The 17725-nt window shown below is 42.5% G+C and overlaps 1 protein-coding gene across 3 annotated transcripts; it reads left to right on the top strand.

Moving 5' to 3' along the window:
- The first annotated feature begins 695 nt into the window (after positions 1-695).
- LOC141201472 (uncharacterized) lies at positions 696-14585 on the top strand. 3 transcript variants are annotated; one of them, XM_073663467.1, is made up of 10 exons: positions 696-760; positions 7469-7859; positions 7955-8025; positions 8174-8227; positions 8393-8542; positions 8672-8773; positions 8857-8980; positions 9064-9161; positions 9366-9456; positions 11417-14585. In XM_073663467.1, exons 5-10 carry the CDS (start codon positions 8465-8467, stop codon positions 12943-12945), a joined length of 2022 nt encoding a protein of 673 aa, XP_073519568.1. In that variant the 5' UTR covers positions 696-760; positions 7469-7859; positions 7955-8025; positions 8174-8227; positions 8393-8464; the 3' UTR covers positions 12946-14585. The 3 variants fall into 3 exon arrangements, with proteins under 3 accessions (XP_073519568.1, XP_073519567.1, XP_073519570.1); XM_073663466.1 differs by lacking the exon at positions 8174-8227; XM_073663469.1 differs by lacking the exons at positions 7955-8025; positions 8174-8227.
- The last annotated feature ends 3140 nt before the right edge of the window (positions 14586-17725 follow it).

Here is a 17725-nt window from a genome sequence, read left to right as displayed (position 1 = left end):
ACCTCGTACACGCGCGGCTCCGCTCCGTACACCTCGTACACGCGCGGCTCCGCTCCGTACACCTCGTACATGCGCGGCTCCGCTCCGTACACCTCGTACACACGCGGCTCTGCTCCGTACACCTCGTACACACGCGGCTCTGCTCCGTACACCTCGTACACACGCGGCTCTGCTCCGTACACCTCGTACACACGCGGCTCCGCTCCGTACCCCTCGTACACGCGCGGCTCCGCTCCGTACACCTCGTACACGCGCGGCTCCGCTCCGTACACCTCGTACACGCGCGGCTCCGCTCCGTACACCTCGTACACGCGCGGCTCCGCTCCGTACACCTCGTACACGCGCGGCTCTGCTCCGTACACCTCGTACACACGCGGCTCTGCTCCGTACACCTCGTACACACGCGGCTCCGCTCCGTACACCTCGTACACACACGGCTCTGCTCCGTACACCTCGTACACGCGGCTCTGCTCCGTACACCTCGTACACACGCGGCTCTGCTCCGTACACCTCGTACACACGCGGCTCTGCTCCGTACACCTCGTACACACGCGGCTCTGCTACATCCACACTGTAAACCCCTCCTGACCCCACACATAAACTTCAGCTCATCCAGCACCATGACAACCAGCACAGCAGAGTCCTGCATCCACTGAGGCCCCTGATCATGTGACCCCTGACTCCTCCCCTCCTGTGACCTCATCACAGCTCCTGTGCGCACACAGCAGCCATATATGTGGTGGCGGCTCTGCAGGAGGAGGTATGTGGAGACCCCCATTACTGGGCGCAGGGGGCATTAACCCCTTCAGCACGGAGACTCTTTTGGGGTCTTGTGTTGCCCCTTTATAAGAATCATAAGGTTTTTGTTCTGTTTCCTGTAATAGATACATACGACCCAACTATGGAGACAGGAAGGGAGGAGACGTATTGTTCCCATAGTACAGGACCCCTTTACTGCCCCACAGTGTAATGCCCCCATTATGCCCCTTATGCAGGATGTATGATGCCCCCACACAGTGTAATGCCCCCATTATGCCCCTTATACAGGATGTATGATGCCCCCACACAGTGTAATGCCCCCATTATGCCCCTTATGCAGGATGTATGATGCCCCCACACAGTGTAATGCCCCCATTATGCCCCTTATGCAGGATGTATGATGCCCCCACGCAGTGTAATGTCCCCATTATGCCCCTTATACAGGATGTATGATGCCCCCACACAGTGTAATGCCCCCATTATGCCCCTTATGCAGGATGTATGATGCCCCCCACAGTGTAATGCCCCCATTATGCCCCTTATGCAGGATGTATGATGCCTCCACACAGTGTAATGCCCCCATTATGCCCCTTATACAGGATGTATGATGCCCCCACACAGTTTAATGCCCCCATTATGCCCCTTATGCAGGATGTATGATGCCCCCCACACAGTGTACTGCCCCCATTATGCCCCTTATGCAGGATGTATGATGCCCCCACACAGTGTAATGCCCCCATTATGCCCCTTATGCAGGATGTATGATGCCCCCACACAGTGTAATGCCCCCATTATGCTCCGTATGCAGGATGTATGATGCCCCCACACATTGTAATGCCCCTTATGCAGTATGTATGATGCCCCCACACAGTGTAATGCCCCTTATGCAGTATGTATGATGCCCCCACACAGTGTAATGCCCCCATTATGCCCCTTATGCAGTATGTATGATGCCCCCACACAGTGTAATGCCCCCATTATGCCCCTTATGCAGGATGTATGATGCCCCCATTATGCCCCTTATGCAGGATGTATGATGCCCCCTCACAGTGTAAAGCCCCCATTATGCCCCTTGTGCAGTATGTATGATGCCTCACACATTGTAATGCATTATGCCCCTTATGTAGTATGTATGATGCCCCCTCACAGTGTAATGCCCCCATTATGCCCCTTATACAGGATGTATGATGCCCCCACACAGTATAATGCCCCCATTATGCCCCCTGTGCAGTATGTATGATGCCCCACACATTGTAATGCATTATGCCCCTTATGTAGTATGTATGATGCCCCCACACAGTGTAATGCCCCCATTATGCCCCTTATGTAGTATGTATGATGCCCCACACAGTGTAATGCCCCCATTATGCCCCTTATGCAGTACGTATGATGCCCCCCACACAGTGTAATGCCCCCATTATGCCCCTTGTGCAGTATGTATGATGCCCCCCACACAGTGTAATGCCCCCATTATGCCCCTTATGCAGTATGTATGATGCCCCACACATTGTAATGCCCCTATTATGCCCCTTATGTAGTATGTGTAATGCCCCCATTATGCCCCTTATGTAGTATGTATGATGCCCCCACACAGTGTAATGCCCCGATTATGCCCCTTATGCCGTACGTATGATGCCCCCCACACAGTGTAATGCCCCCATTATGTCCCTTATTTAGTATGTATGATGCCCCCACACAGTGTAATGTTCTCCCAGTACCGCCTGAGGTCCTGCAGTTGGAATAATCCCTCTGGAGTTGGTTTTCCCTTTGGCTGCTCCCCTACATGTAGACCCTCGAGCATGTATACATGCATGTAGGGGAGCAGGCCTCACTAGATATCGAGGCTTTGTACAGTAATATACCGCATGATGATGGTATCAGAGGAGTAAGACGTTTATTGAAATCGAGATCAATAGAGTGTAGCAGACATAATGACTTCATGGAGGATCTTCTAAAATTAACTTTTACTCATAACTTATTTATTTTTGACAGGAAGTACTTCCACCAGCTCAGTGGTACTGCGATGGGGAGCCCTTGTGCCCCCTCGTATGCTAACCTATTCCTTGGCTGGTGGGAGGAATCCACAATATTCAGGGATGATCATAAGTGATGGCATTCATATATTGGGGTATTGTACAAATATATAGACTACATTTTAATCATCTGGTCAGGGACGAGTGAACAATCTTTTGAATTTGTCAGAGAACTGAACATCAATAGAGTCGGCCTGAGATTTACATCGGAGTTTAATTATAACCAGTTGACTTTCCTGGATGTACTAATCTAGATAGAACGGGATGAGACCCTAGGAACACTCATCTACCATAAACCTACAAGCACTAATAAACTATTGAAGTGGAATAGCCACCACCCCATCCCCATAAAAAGAGGAATACCCATGGGTCAATTTTTATGGTTGAGAAGGTACTGCCATAATGTCACAGATTTTAATATACTGGCAATAGACCTGAACACCAGATTAAGGGATTATAGGGTACTCATGGTACATTTTGGATTCCACATCATCGTTTGCAGAAAAATGGGAGAAACAGACTCCTCCATACCTAACCAAGAGACCAAGAAAAAGATGGGGTAGCACGAGTAAGAAAAACTTATGACAATCAGAGTGACCTGGGATATACTTGTGGCCGACCCAGCTCGGAGGGTGCTGTGTGATCTACTCCCACAATAACTTTCAGAAAGGGTTGGTCAATTAGGGACCGTTTAGTGCATAGTTTCTACCAAAAAACTGCACCCAAGGGGACTTGGCTAGATAGAAGAATCTGTGGTTTCTTTAGATGTGGAGAATGTTGTACATGTAATTGGATGAGACCATGTAAATCTTTCTCGAGTTCCTCCACGAGTAAAAACTTTTTTCAGAGGGGTTATTCCAACTGTAAAACCTCAGGACTTGTATATATGGCCACATGCACCTGCCCCCTAGATTATGTAGGTAACATGTAAGCAAATAAGAAGAAAGGGTAGCACTCACCGGTCCGTAAAACGTACTTCTTTATTGTATGACATCGGTACACTATTCCTGGACCAATTGTCTTCCCCGTACAAAGTTGCCGGTTCTTGTTTTATTTTTTGTGTTTGGACAGATTATGTAGGCAAGACCAAGAGGGAGTCTAGGAGGAGGGTGGGGGGCATTTGGGTGACATATGCCATGGTCAGGACACCCGATTAGCGAGACACATGAATAGTGTACATCGAGGTGAAACCAGAGACATCTCCTTTTGTATCATTGATGTGGTTAAACCCAATGTGATAGGAGGTGATCACAATAGATATATCCTCAAAAAGGAAAGTGAGTGGATTTCCAGACTGGATTGACTAGACCCTAAGGGACTGAATGAGCCAATTTCCTATGCTTGTTTTGTGTGAATACAGCCCCATTCCGGATTACATTTTGGATTTTATACTCTATTCATTGCTACTCAGTTCCCAGTGATTGGAGTTCACATATTATTGTACGTCATCGAGATATCTGAGCTTCTATATCAGAATTATTTCTTATCAGTTATATCCTACATATACTATTTAGTAACTAGCAAATGTGATGATCCTTGTGTATCTCTAATTATGCAATGGGGGTCTAATGTGATCATTTAGGAATATACTGTGGGCCATCATCCCATATTTTATGTAGTGATAAAGTAGATCTACGTGCCTATTGCATGATGGGAGGATGTGAAATACTTGTTTTTAGTCTCCCATGACGCTGATCTCAGAGATAGGACTTTTCTATGTTGGTGGTATGCAATCCAAAACCATTATGCGATCCGGCGTGGAACGCATGCTTCCGGACATGCGCATTCGCAGATAGGAGACCGTGATGCACTCCAGCATGGAACGCACATGTCCGGTCACATTTGAGCTTTCTTCCGGCCTGTTGTTTTGTGCTGAATTGTGGGGAATACTTGAGAATTTATTTTTGTTCCATCTGTCTTTAGTTGATCCCACTGATACATCAGATAAGTCCTCAGAGAATTATAATTAGAGGAACCCATGGACACATTAGGATTTGTGAAGCTGACCTCCGCTCTCCTCTATTTCCTTTGAATTTATTGTGCGACCTGTATTTCAGAACAGTAGCTCTTGGTTTTTCATTTCCATGTGTAAATTGAATTTGACTCGTCTTTGATATCTCTTTCAAACTTAGTTTTTTCGATGTCTGAGATCCATCCTCCAGACTTTGTAAATTCTTTTACATATTTTGTTTGAGTTTTGTATCCAAAAAGGCGGAAAACTTTCACCTAGTTTTTTTTTCAAGAAACAAATATCAAACGCATTGTGACTTGGTTATCCTTCATAAATTTATCTTTATTAAGTTTTGAAAAGGAAATACAAATACAAACGCCGGGTACTAGTTGTGCAACAAGTAGTAGGTCAAACATGACCACATAACCATAACAATAACCAGTATTTCCAAAACATTTGAAAACAAAATGAAAGAAGTTAACACAATCCAAAGTAGAGTCGCTGGTAGAACATTGGTTCAATGTGTTTTAGGATATACCAGCGTGGTGACTCTGACTTAAACATTAAGTCATTACATATTCATGTTGGTTAACAAATAAGGGTTATAAAAGAAAAAACGAGTAGTTAAAACCAAAAACACAAATATACACAAAGACAAAGGGAAGTGGGGGAAGGGATGTATGGGTAAAAGGGTTAGGGTAACGTCAGAGAGGCTCCTGAAGTATAGACTTTACCTTGACCTCATAGGGGAAAGTTATCAGCGGAAGATTTAAACTCCAGTAGGACCATGTTTTATAAAATTTATCATGGGAGTTATTGATCGTGTAGGTGAGCTCCTCCCTTAACATAATCTCATTTATTTTGGAGAACCATAGTGAGATTGTCGGGATAGTGTTACTTTTCCATAGCGAGGGAATACATGCTCTAGCAGACGTGATCAAGAGTCTCAGTATCGAGTTTTTATATTTTTTTAAAGGGATGTTGCTGTGATGGAGAAGGACGAAAGCTGGGTCATGTCTTGCTCCATCCACCAACGTCACGTTACAACACAGACTGTCCAGGAGTTTGCGGAACCTCATCAGGAGAATTCCCAGGCGTTGTAGGAAGGTCATACAGGCACGTGGAGGCCACACACAATACTGAGCCTCATTTTGACTTGTTTTAAGTACATTACATCAAAGTTGGATCAGCCTGTAGTGTGTTTTTCCACTTTTAATTTTGGGGGTGACTCCAAATCCAGGTCTCCATTGGTTAATAAATTTGATTTCCATTGATGATTTTTGTGTGATTTTGTTGTCAGCACATTCAACTTTGTACAGAATAAAGTATTCAATGAGAATATTTCTTTCATTCAGATCTAGGATGTGTTATTTGAGTGTTCCCTTTATTTTTTTGAGCAGTGCATTTAATAGAATGTATAGTGAGTAAACTATAATATGTGGGATGCACGTCAGAGTCGCTAAAAAAAATGTATTAGAAGACATTTATCTGATGCAATCAATCCCACAACATTAAACGTCTGTGGTTTCAAGACGCTTCACCATGACATATGATTCAAGCCGTGTTAGTTTCCTTGATACCATGGTGATCAAGGATACACAGGGCCACCTAACTGACCACTATTCCAAGCCCACCGATCTCAATGGCCTATTACACTTTTCTAGCAATCATCCAAGGTCGATGAAGAAATCTATACCTACATCACGATTTCAGAGGGTCAAACGGATTGTGTCCAGTGAAACTATCCGCAATCAGAGGTTACAAGAAATGTCGACCAAATTCACTGAACGAGGCTATCCACCTAGCTTCTTGCATCCCCAGGCGTCGAATTCCAGAACTGATCGTCCAAACAGGACAGAAGGACAGAATCCCCTTTGTTCACACGTTACACCCCTTCGCCTACATCTTACATAAAACCATTAGGAAACACAGGAACATCTTACAAACCGGTTATTCCACGATCCCTGCGTTCCAACAACCCTTCCTACCGTGTTTTAAGAGAGCAACCAATATTAGAGACTCTCTGGTATGTGCCGATTTGGGCGCAGCGTACCTAGGTCCTAAACAATGTTTTTTGCAGAATCCCAAAATGGGCACATTCCCATGTCTCCAATGTCGTCAATGCAACAATGTCCTCAGGGGTAGCATTGTTCATCACCCACAAACTGGCAAAATATACAACATCAAAGGGTACTTTACATGTGACAGTTCATATGTGGTATATCTTATTAAATGTGCATTCGGCCGAATCTATGTGGGGGAGACGGCACAGCCCATAATGGATAGGATTTCAAAGCACAAGTCCACAATTTGGCGCAAAAACCTAATGTTACCCATTCCCCAACAGTTTATCACGGCAGGACATAGTATTTCTCAATTCAAATACCAGTTATTGGAACAAGTTTTGACACCACGTCGGGGAAGCGACCGAGTGAGCCTTCTCAAACGTAGATAAGCCTACTGGATTCATGAATTACAGTTCTTAGAGTCGAAAGGCCTTAATAGGGACTATGAACTACTGGCTTTTTATATAAGGTTTTTTTATGATTGGAGTTTGGTTCTCATTGAACAATTGGTATAGAGAAACTTGTCACCCAGTGATCTTATGTGACCCTATGTTGAAATGTATTTGACATTTGGAAATGTGGTCTTCAATTTGAATAGGTCAATAATATACATGTTTTGATCTCCATATCCTACTCATATATTGTATCCTTTATTGCAGATTATTCCTCTCTGGCACACTCTTGTCCCCTCTCCTGGATCCTTCTCCACTCCAACAAAGGCTCTGGCTCATGGCCATTAGGTCTTATGCTCTATACTGGTGGAACCCACATTCTCTCTCCCTGGCACTCAAACTTCCGGCTCACTGGAACGCATTTACACCAGCCTGCGGAACGCACAGCTTCCTGGGAGCAACGCGTCACTTCCGGTGACGTCACACGTGCACTTCCGAAGTGCACACTACACAGCACTGCGGGATTGGTGGCAATTGGTCAGCTGATACCATCCTGCCCCTGACAACGCTCACAGCACCAGGAACTAGCGGTGGACACCGCGTTCCTCTAAGCCACTACGTGCAGTACCACCTTATAACCAGGAACTAGGGGTCACAGGTATGCTACGTCCAGCTCTATTCGGTCTATCTCTGCCTCTACAGTCCATCTCAGCTGTTAACTCTGAGTCTGCCACTCTCTGCTCTTTTCTGCAGACCCAAGTAACCAGTGTCACCATATCTCCACACTTTTGAATTCCTACCTTTGAATACCATCCAGGAGGCTAGTAGGTGTCGCCTCTCTTCAATTTGTATATATACTTGCTCTATACTATGATGTTGTATCCGCATTAATGGGGTTTGACGAAATATTATACACTGTTTAAGAGGGGTTTGGGAGAAATTGTTAATATTTTCTCAATATTTCCCTGACAGTGCGTCTATGAGAAACGTATTCAGCTGCAGACTCCAAGGAAGAAACTGCTTGTTGTATGTGTCCTAAAATATAAAGGTTTTATTACTAGATATAAAGAAGAAAACTAAATACTGTAAAATAATAAATCTCCTTATATGTTTCCTCTCATTATCTCCAATAGTTGTATTATTACACAGGATTTTTATAATGTTCCATCAGCTTATCTTTTTCTCCTTCAGGTCTCTACAATATCGGATCCTCTCAGTGAAGATCTTCTATATAAGAAAATTTTTCTGATTTACCCATCAAAGATGGATATGGACAGAGACAAGATGGCGGAGAGGATATTACACCTCACCCTAGAGATCCTCTTCCGGCTTACTGGAGAGGTGAGAGATTCTGATGACGTCACATTACATCATTCTTATCTATGGGAAAAGCAGATGGGCAGAACTGGAGAGGTGAGAACTCTGGAAATGTCTGGAGTGAGATTTATTACTGTGTCTTTCCATAACCAGAGATTAATCACGGGGCCTCCACCTCACCCCCTGATACATGAGGACATCAATGACCAGATCCTAGAACTCGCCTACAAGATGATTGAGCTGCTGACTGGAGAGGTGACACTGCTGGGAATGATGGGACATTATACAGTAACACTATGAAGGGATCGGGGAGATGACGGTATCATTGTGTGTGTCAGGTTCCTATAAGGTGTCAGGATGTCGCCGTCTATTTTTCCATGGAGGAGTGGGAGTATTTAGAAGGACACAAAGATCTATACAAGGACGTCATGATGGAGGTTCCCCAGCCCCTCACATCACCAGGTAATAGACAGGACTAAATACACACGGCCTATAATTATCTGTATGTAAAGAATGAATTCAGTCCCTGTATGTGTTTCCTCCAGATCTATCCAGTAAGAGGACAACACCAGAGAGATGTCACCGTCCTCTTCTTCCACAGGACTGTAAACAAGAAGATCCCAATGTTCCTCAGGATCATCAGGTAGATGGAGAGAAGGAGTCATGAGATCTCCCCTATGATGTGTAGACGGCTGTAAAGGTTTTGTATTTTTGGATTCAGTCTTGTTTTATCCACCATTATTATGTTTTATATTTGTGTAATGAGAACGGTGGAGATGGCAGGATTAGAGCCAATCATAGATGTGACTTCTCCATCTGTCTGTGACTTTTACAATATTTGTTTCAGGGTGAAGATCTGACCCATATTAATACTACAGAGACATATGTGAGGGATGATGAGCGGTGTAAAGAGGAGATTCCTATATATGACTACCCAGGTGAGTAGTAATCACTGAATACTGAGAAGTCACAGATTCTTCTCAGTCACCGGCTGTGGCTGCTTTATCGTTTGTGTACTCCGGCTGTATCACAATTGTGTGATCACCATTTTGCCGCTAGACCACAACATTCTCCTCCGTCCGAAAATGTTCAGATTACTTTGGGAAATTGTGAAAGCCCTTTTCTATAGAACTTACAACCTGGAGGTTCCACCTACCCCCTGGGATTAGATGATGCTGACCGTTACCTGCCCAGGTCTGTAAACTACAAAGCCAAATGACAGCGTACGCAGAATGTGCAGATGATCAGGCCCCATTTTTCAAATCTGACAGATGTCACTTTATGTGGTGATAACTTTGAAATTTTTCACAAAGGATAATAAGAAACAAATGGACCTTACAAATTATTTTCCAACTTCTTTTGAATTTGACAATACCCTATATACAGCTGTACACTACTGTCTGGGCACATGGCAGGTTAAGAAGGGAAGGAGCGACATTTAGCTATTAGGAATGCAGATTTTGCTGGAATAGTTTGCAGACACAATGTATTGGGGGCACTGTTCATGGTCACATGGAAGCTGAAAAGATGGCTACCATGAACAGGCTTGCCTTAACTACCCCATTTACATATTTCACAAATTACTTTCCTCATCACCCTTTAACCTCTCTACATGGATCTGGACTTACACAGAGACCCCTAGGCTTGGGCCACGGTGTTACCTGCTGTTCTGTGGAGTGACATGGGAAGAAGAATAGTCAGATAGCCGGGTCAGAACAGGAGGGCAGAGAAAATACAAAATCAGAAGACACAAGAGTAGTCAGTAAACGGGCCGAGGTCACAACAGAAACAAATACACAAGCCAAGAGCTGATCACAGAGGACTGACCCAGAGGAGAACAAGGCTGTATCTGGCAGCTTCCGGCAATATGCTTCCAGCTTTAGTAGGGTGTGGTGCTTTCCAAATGGCTGAAGTAGGGAGCAGATTATTCCAGCTGGACAGCACACACACCCATACTGCAAAACTGGATGGTACTACTGGTCCCTGCAACCCTAATCTTAGTGGCTGCGCAGAGCCTGCGCCTCGCAGAGCTTCTGGTTCTGACGTCTCTTCCATCACCAGCGCCGCCTGCAGAATGAATAAGGCGGCTTCTGGTGTCAAAAGTAGACCTCACACAAGTCGAAGCAGGAGGAGAAGTAGACGTCCCAGAGGAGTTGGGACACACCTTTTGCAGAAGCAGTAGAAATCCCATAAAGTGACTCCATTTTGGAAATTATAACCCTCAGTGAATTAATTTATAGGAGAAGTGACTATTTTGACTCTACAGTCACTCTCCAGAAATTAGCACGCAGTGGATGTTGGAGAGTGAAAATTGCAAATATGCTATTTTATTACCCAACACATAGTGCCCAGATTGTGCTCCAGGAGACACACACCGTAAATTAAATGGGTTCTTCTCATTATAGTAATACCAAATACATGGATGCTGAATGTGACTTAGGCACATAAACTACTGCAAAGCTCAGAAGTGAGGGGGAGATCTGACTTTGGGAGAGTGGATATTGCTGGATTGGTTTATGGAAGCCATGTTGCTTTTCAAGAGCCTTTGAGCCACTAGTAATATGGAAACCTCTGTTTTTCCATTGACAGATGATGGATCTGAGTGGGGACTTGTTTTTTGTCAAATAAGTAGAAGTTTTTATTGGTATTATTTTCGCCTACATAACATTGTTTGGTGGCTTTTTATTCCATATTTTGGAGGCAGAATGAAAAAACAGTGGAACTCGCTCTACTGATCCATCCTATGAAGTTTCCTATTAGACAGTCATTGTCCTGGTGAATAAGTGAATTTTTTTTATATAACTTGCCTTTTTTATGGAGAGTTTAAGTAGAAATGTTCAAAAATATAAAATTCAAGGATTTTTTATTAAAAATAATAATTGGTTTTATTCTTGGCAGATGTCTGTACCAGGAGATCAGAGGGACAGCTGACATTTTCAGTTTTCAAATCAGATAATTTTCAGATCCAACAGGATATAATTGAAATGAATGACATTTCTCCAGATTTACCATCATCCCTTCACAGCAAAGATCTGTCATCTGATCCTTTGATACAGGTCCTGTCTTCTGATTCATTACCGACTACTAAGGAAAATCAAAGTCACAAAACTAGCATTAAAAAACAAACTGCTTCTAAAGCAAAGAAGCCATTTTCACGTTCAGAATATAGAAATAGTTTTCCTCTCAAAAAGTCTTTTCTTAAACCTCAAAAAATTCACACAGCGAAGAATAGATTTTCTTGTTCCAAGTGTGGGAGATGTTTTAATCAGAAATCAGATCTTGTTAGGCACCAGAGAACTCACACAGGGGAGAAGCCTTTTTCCTGTTCAGAATGTGATAAATGTTTTACAGAGAAATCAAATCTTATCGCACATCAGAGAATTCACACAGGGGAGAAGCCATTTTCCTGTTCAGAATGTGGTAAATGTTTTACAGAGAAATCAAATCTTATCGCACATCAGAGAACTCACACAGGGGAGAAGCCATTTTCCTGTTCAGAATGTGGAAAATGTTTTAACCAGAAATCAAATCTTAATATACATCAGAGAACTCACACAGGGGAGATGCCTTTTCCATGTTCAGAATGTGGAAAATGTTTTAACCAGAAATCTAGTTTTCTTAAGCACCAGAGAAACCACACAGAGGAGAAGCCTTTTTCATGTTCAGATTGTGGGAAATGTTTTGTACAGAAATCATATCTTAGTATACATCAGAGAACTCACACAGGGGAGAAGCCATTTTCCTGTTCAGAATGTGGGAAATATTTTACAGAGAAATCAACTCTTATCAACCATCAGAGAACTCACACAGGAGAGAAGCCATTTTCCTGTTCAGAATGTGAGAAATGTTTTTCAGAGAAATCAAATCTTATTGTACATCAGAGAACTCACACAGGGGAGAAGCCATTTTCATGTTCAGAATGTGGGAAATCTTTTGCAAAGAAATCAAATCTTACCAAACATCAGAGAATTCACACAGGGGAAAAGCCTTTTTCATGTTCAGATTGTGGAAAATGTTTTGGACACAAATCATATCTTAATAAACATCAGAGAACTCACAAAGGGGGGAAGCCATTTTCCTGTACAGAATGTGGGAAATATTTTACAGAGAAATCAACTCTTACCAAACATCACAAAACTCACACAGGGGAGAAGCCTTTTTCATGTTCAGAATGTGGGAAATGTTTTACAGAGAAATCAAGTCTTATCAAACATCAGAGAACTCACACAGGAGAGAAGCCTTTTTCTTGTTCAGAATGTGGGAAATGTTTTAACCAGAAATCAGATATTGATAAGCACCAGAGAACTCATACAGGGGAGAAGCCTTTTTCATGTTCAAAATGTGGGAAATGTTTTAACCAGAAAGCGCATTTTGATAGCCACCAGAGAACCCACACAGGGGAGAATGCCGCAACTACACCCAACTAGTCTCTGTAGAAACTAGAAAAAAAACCTAGCTGCACAACTAAAAATGCCACCACACACCTAACTAACTAATAAGCCGTTGAGGAGTTTCTCATACCTCCTGAGGAACCAGAGAGGAGGCTGCAAAACACTCTCAACAAGGGGAAAGGAAAGTATGAAGTAAAATATGAAAACTCTGAATGAGAAACAAAAACATATTCATATAGGGCAAAGAAGGCAAGCTAAGGAGAACCAAAAATAAAAGGAACAAGTATAATCTCCCAGAAACTCATCACTGTTAGAATTAAAAGGTACTGGGAGGGAAAGCAAACTGACCGGGAGGATAGTTTCACCTTTGTGGTGAAACTTACAAAATTTATCCTCACCAACTGTGTACGTAAAACCCATCCATTTATAATGACCACGGACAAGATAAAGATTCCCAACTCACATCAGGACCACAAGATCCCAGGGACTTTCAGCTGCATCACAACTAATGTAATGTACTTAATTATATGTAGCAAATGTCCAACTGGGGGTCTGTATGTAGGGGAGACCAGGCAAAAACTTAAAACAAGGATGAATTCTCATCACCACCCAAAAAAAGAAAAAAAGAATAGATCTACTTGTGTCCACACATATTTACCGCCACAACTGCTTATCCCTTTCCGAAACTGATAGTTCTGCTTCACGTCACTTGTCTTATCTATTGCATTATTCCTGTGCCCTGTTGTGTATAAATATGTGACTCTTCAGATTTTGTGTTATACTATGCCTGATGAAAGACCTGAGTAGTCTAGAAAGCTTACTGACTAATGGCTAACTGAAAAGATGGTATCCTCCACTGAGGACTTTCAAATTTTAAAGTTTTTCTCCAAACAGCAATTTAAAGATCTCTCCACAGGTGTTCAATGGGATTTAGATCCAGATTCATTGCTAGTCAGAACTGTCCAGCACTTTGTTTCCATCCATTTTCTGGGTGCTTCTTGAAGTATGTTTGGGGTCATTGTCATGCTGGAAGACCCATGACCTAGCACGCAAACCCAACTTTCTGACACTAGGCACTACATTGTGCCCCAAAATCCTTTGCTAATCTTCAGATTTCATGATTCCTTGCACACAGTCAAGGTACCTGACCTGAGGCAGCAAAACAACCCCAAAACCTCTTTGAAGCTCCACCATATTTGACTGTATGTGTTTGTAAATTTATTGATTATGTTGCACATTGGACAGAGGAACATCCGGATCTCAAAAGATGGACTTATAACCTTGAAATTATTGATATTTTTCAACAATTTTGGTTCTCAAGTCCTCAGACAGTTCTCTTCTCCTTTTTCTGTTTTCTCCATGCTTAGTGTGCCACACATATGCACACAATGCAAAGATTGAATCAACTTCTCCCTTTTTTATCTGGTTTTAGCTGTGATTTTCTTATTGCCCACACCTGTTACTTGCCACAATTGCGTTTGAACAAGCTTCACATGCTTGAAACAGAGTTGTTTACCCACAATTTTGGCAAGGTGTCAATAATTTTGTCCGACCTATTTTATGTGGTTTTGTGTGAAATTATGTTCAATTTGCCTTTTTTTTTCTCTGTTTTCTTGTGCTGTTTCAATAACCGCAAAGGAAATAAACGTGTATAATAAAACATGTAATTGCAATAATTTTCTGGGAGAATTACTTCATTTTCTGGCACAATTTCAAGGGATCCAACACTTTTGACCATGACTTGTTTTTGTTGCCTTTTTAATTTGTTGCAGCATATCATCCTCTTCATGTTTAGCTATATTAGGAGGCTTGTAGCAAAGTCCAGTTAGCAGCTTTCCATTATTGCCATTTCCATGTACATTACCCATACTGACTTTACATCAGGGATGTAAAGCTCAAAACATGTAGAGGGCCAAAATGAAAAACTTGGACAAAGTTGTGGACCAACCAGTATACAGTATAATGGGCCCCACATAGTCCTCCATACAGAATAATGGGCCCCACAAAGTCCTCCATTCAGTATGATTGGCCCCACAAAGCTTTCCATACAGTAAAATGGATCCCACAAAGTCCTCCATGCAGAATAATGGCCCCACATAGGTGTGGTGGTTCTGGTGTCGTGGGTCAAATATAATCACCAAGAGTTGGGCATGTGTGCTGTACATTGTCGAAACTGCCCCCCATGTCGTCATTGAGCTTGAGGTCTTAAGTTGGTTTTAACGAAAATACCCACCCGTCTACCTATTTTTCTTTCCTATCCATTTGAATGTAGTGTAACCATCTATGTTTGACACCAAGTCATGGCTTTCATCCAACCAGGTTTCTGTAATCTGTGGCTGACCTAAGAGTCTAATTCATTCATTTTGTTTTCAAGACTTCTTTCATTTGCCTGCAGACATTTAATACTATTAGCACATTTATTACTGCTACTCACCTCCTTACTTTCCTTGAATGTCTCACTCTGTCTATTCTACCCCCTTATTTGCACGGCTACCCTCCCTCCCCCAGATCCTAGTTTGAAAGCTCCTCCATCCATCTGACCATTTTTTTTTCCCCAGCACATCTGCTTTCTCCCCATTGAGGTGCAGCCTGTAGCCGACAGAGAAGTCAGCCCAGTTCTCCATGAACCTAAACCCTTTCTTCCTGACAATTATCTCCTTAAGTTCCCGCTGACTTTCTTGTGACGTAGTGGTATCAGCAGTATTTCTGAAAACACCAAAATGCCCTTCAGTAGGGTTATCAATAAGGGAACAACAAAAACATTAAACTTTAGGAGGGCGAAGTTTGATCAGCTGATAGAAAACCTTCAACTTATTGACTGGGACAAAGTTCTTAATCAAGGAAATACGAATAGTAAATGGGAAACCTTCAAAAGAATTCTGAATACTCAGTGCGAGAGGTATATACCATATGGGAATAAAAGGGCCAGAAATAAGAGGAAACCAATATGGTTGAACAAGAACGTAAAAGGGGCGTTAAATAGCAAAAAAGAGGCATTCAAGAGATTAAAACAGGAAAACAGTAAGGAGGCACTAATGTGTTACAAGGAAAAAACGAGAACCTGTAAAAAAAAAATAAAAATAGCGAAGGAGGAAACAGAGAAACGTATTGCTAGGGAAAGTAGATCAAATCCCAAACTGTTCTTTACGTATATAAATAGTAAAAGGATTAAATCGGATAATATTGGAGCGATAAAAAGTGAGGAAGGCAAAATCATAGAGAAAGATGAGGATAAAGCTAATCTATTAAATAATTTTTTTTCGACAACTTTCACAAAGGAAATAGAACTAACAGGAGAAATGAGAAGTGACAAGCTTAATCCTCCACTAAGTATGACAAATCTAAACCAAGCTGGGGTACAGAAACGCCTCAGTAACATTAAAATAAACAAATCACCAGGACCTGATGGCATACACCCACGGGTACTAAGGGAACTAAGTAATGTGATAGACCGTTATATCTTATATTTAAGGACTCTGAGACTGGGTCTGTACCACTTGATTGGCGACAGGCGAATGTAGTGCCAATATTCAAAAAGGGAGCGAAAAGTGACGCCGGAAACTATCGGCCGGTGAGTCTGACGTCCGTTGTGGGCAAAATTTTTGAAAGCTTCATTAAAGAGACAATTACGGAGCATCTTGATGCTAATAATCTTTTAATCCCGAACCAACATGGATTCATGAGGAATCGCTCCTGCCAAACAAACCTGATTGACTTCTACGAGGAGGTTAGCTCTCGAGTAGATCAGGGGGAACCAGTGGATGTCGTGTATCTCGACTTCTCAAAAGCGTTCGATAGCGTGCCACATAATAGGTTGGTATACAAAATGAGAATGATGGGGCTGGGGGAAAATGTCTGCAAGTGGGTAGCTAACTGGCTAAAGCATAGAAGGCAGAGGGTGGTTATAAATGAAATATACTCAGATTGGGTAAGCGTCACTAGTGGGGTACCACAGGGGTCTGTACTAGGCCCAATGTTATTTAATATCTTTATCAACGACATAGTCAACGGGATAAATAGTAAAATATCAATATTTGCAGATGACACAAAGTTATGTAAAACAATTAATACAAAAGAGGACAGTGCAGACCTACAGAGGGATTTGGATAAGCTGGGTAGGTGGAGCATTAAATGGCAAATGAGGTTTAACGAGGAGAAATGTAAGGTCATACATATGGGAAGGAAAAATGGAAGTCACCAGTACTCACTGAATGGGAAATCATTGGGGCATTCAGAGATGGAGAAGGACTTGGGCATCTTAATTGATAGCAAACTAAATTGGAGTGCCCAAAGTCAGGAAGCTGCTGTAAGGGCAAACAGGGTAATGGGATGTATCAGAAGAGGTATAGCTGCAAAGGATGAGAACATTGTTCTTCCACTGTACAAAGCTCTGGTCAGACCACACTTGGAATACTGTGCTCAGTTATGGGCCCCAATATATAGAAAGGATATAAATGAGCTTGAAAAGGTACAAAGGAGGGCAACAAAATTAATAAAGGGAATGGAGGGACTGCAATACCCAGAGAGGTTGGCAAAACAAGGACTATTCAGCCTGGAAAAGAGAAGGTTGAGGGGGGACATAATAAATGTGTACAAATATGTTAGGGGACAGTATAGAGATCTTGCCCGGGATTTGTTCAAAAGGAGGGATATTACGGTAACAAGAGGGCATTCACTAAGACTGGAAGAGAAAAGGTTCCAGCACCAGCATAGGAAGGGGTTCTTTACGGTAAGAGCAGTGAGAATATGGAATTCACTGAGTGAGGAGACGGTAATGTCAGATTCACTACACCAGTTCAAGCGGGGACTGGATGCA

Source organism: Phyllobates terribilis, unplaced genomic scaffold (assembly GCF_046119375.1).
Source record: "Phyllobates terribilis strain yellow unplaced genomic scaffold, ASM4611937v1 Scaffold_116__1_contigs__length_5312468, whole genome shotgun sequence".
Classification (NCBI taxonomy): domain Eukaryota; kingdom Metazoa; phylum Chordata; class Amphibia; order Anura; family Dendrobatidae; genus Phyllobates; species Phyllobates terribilis.
The sequence above is the reverse complement of the archived record's forward strand: the minus strand, read 5'-3'. Positions and strand labels throughout refer to the sequence as shown.

What these genes read in the sequence shown, in the direction of transcription:
- LOC141201472 (XM_073663469.1), top strand. Translation starts at nt 8,465, where the DNA reads ATGGATATGGACAGAGACAAGATGGCGGAGAGGATATTACACCTCACC. An exon ending in CCAGCCCCTCACATCACCAG is followed by an intron (nt 8,981 to 9,063) that starts GTAATAGACAGG and finishes TGTTTCCTCCAG; the next exon opens with ATCTATCCAGTAAGAGGACA. An exon ending in ATGTTCCTCAGGATCATCAG is followed by an intron (nt 9,162 to 9,365) that starts GTAGATGGAGAG and finishes TATTTGTTTCAG; the next exon opens with GGTGAAGATCTGACCCATAT.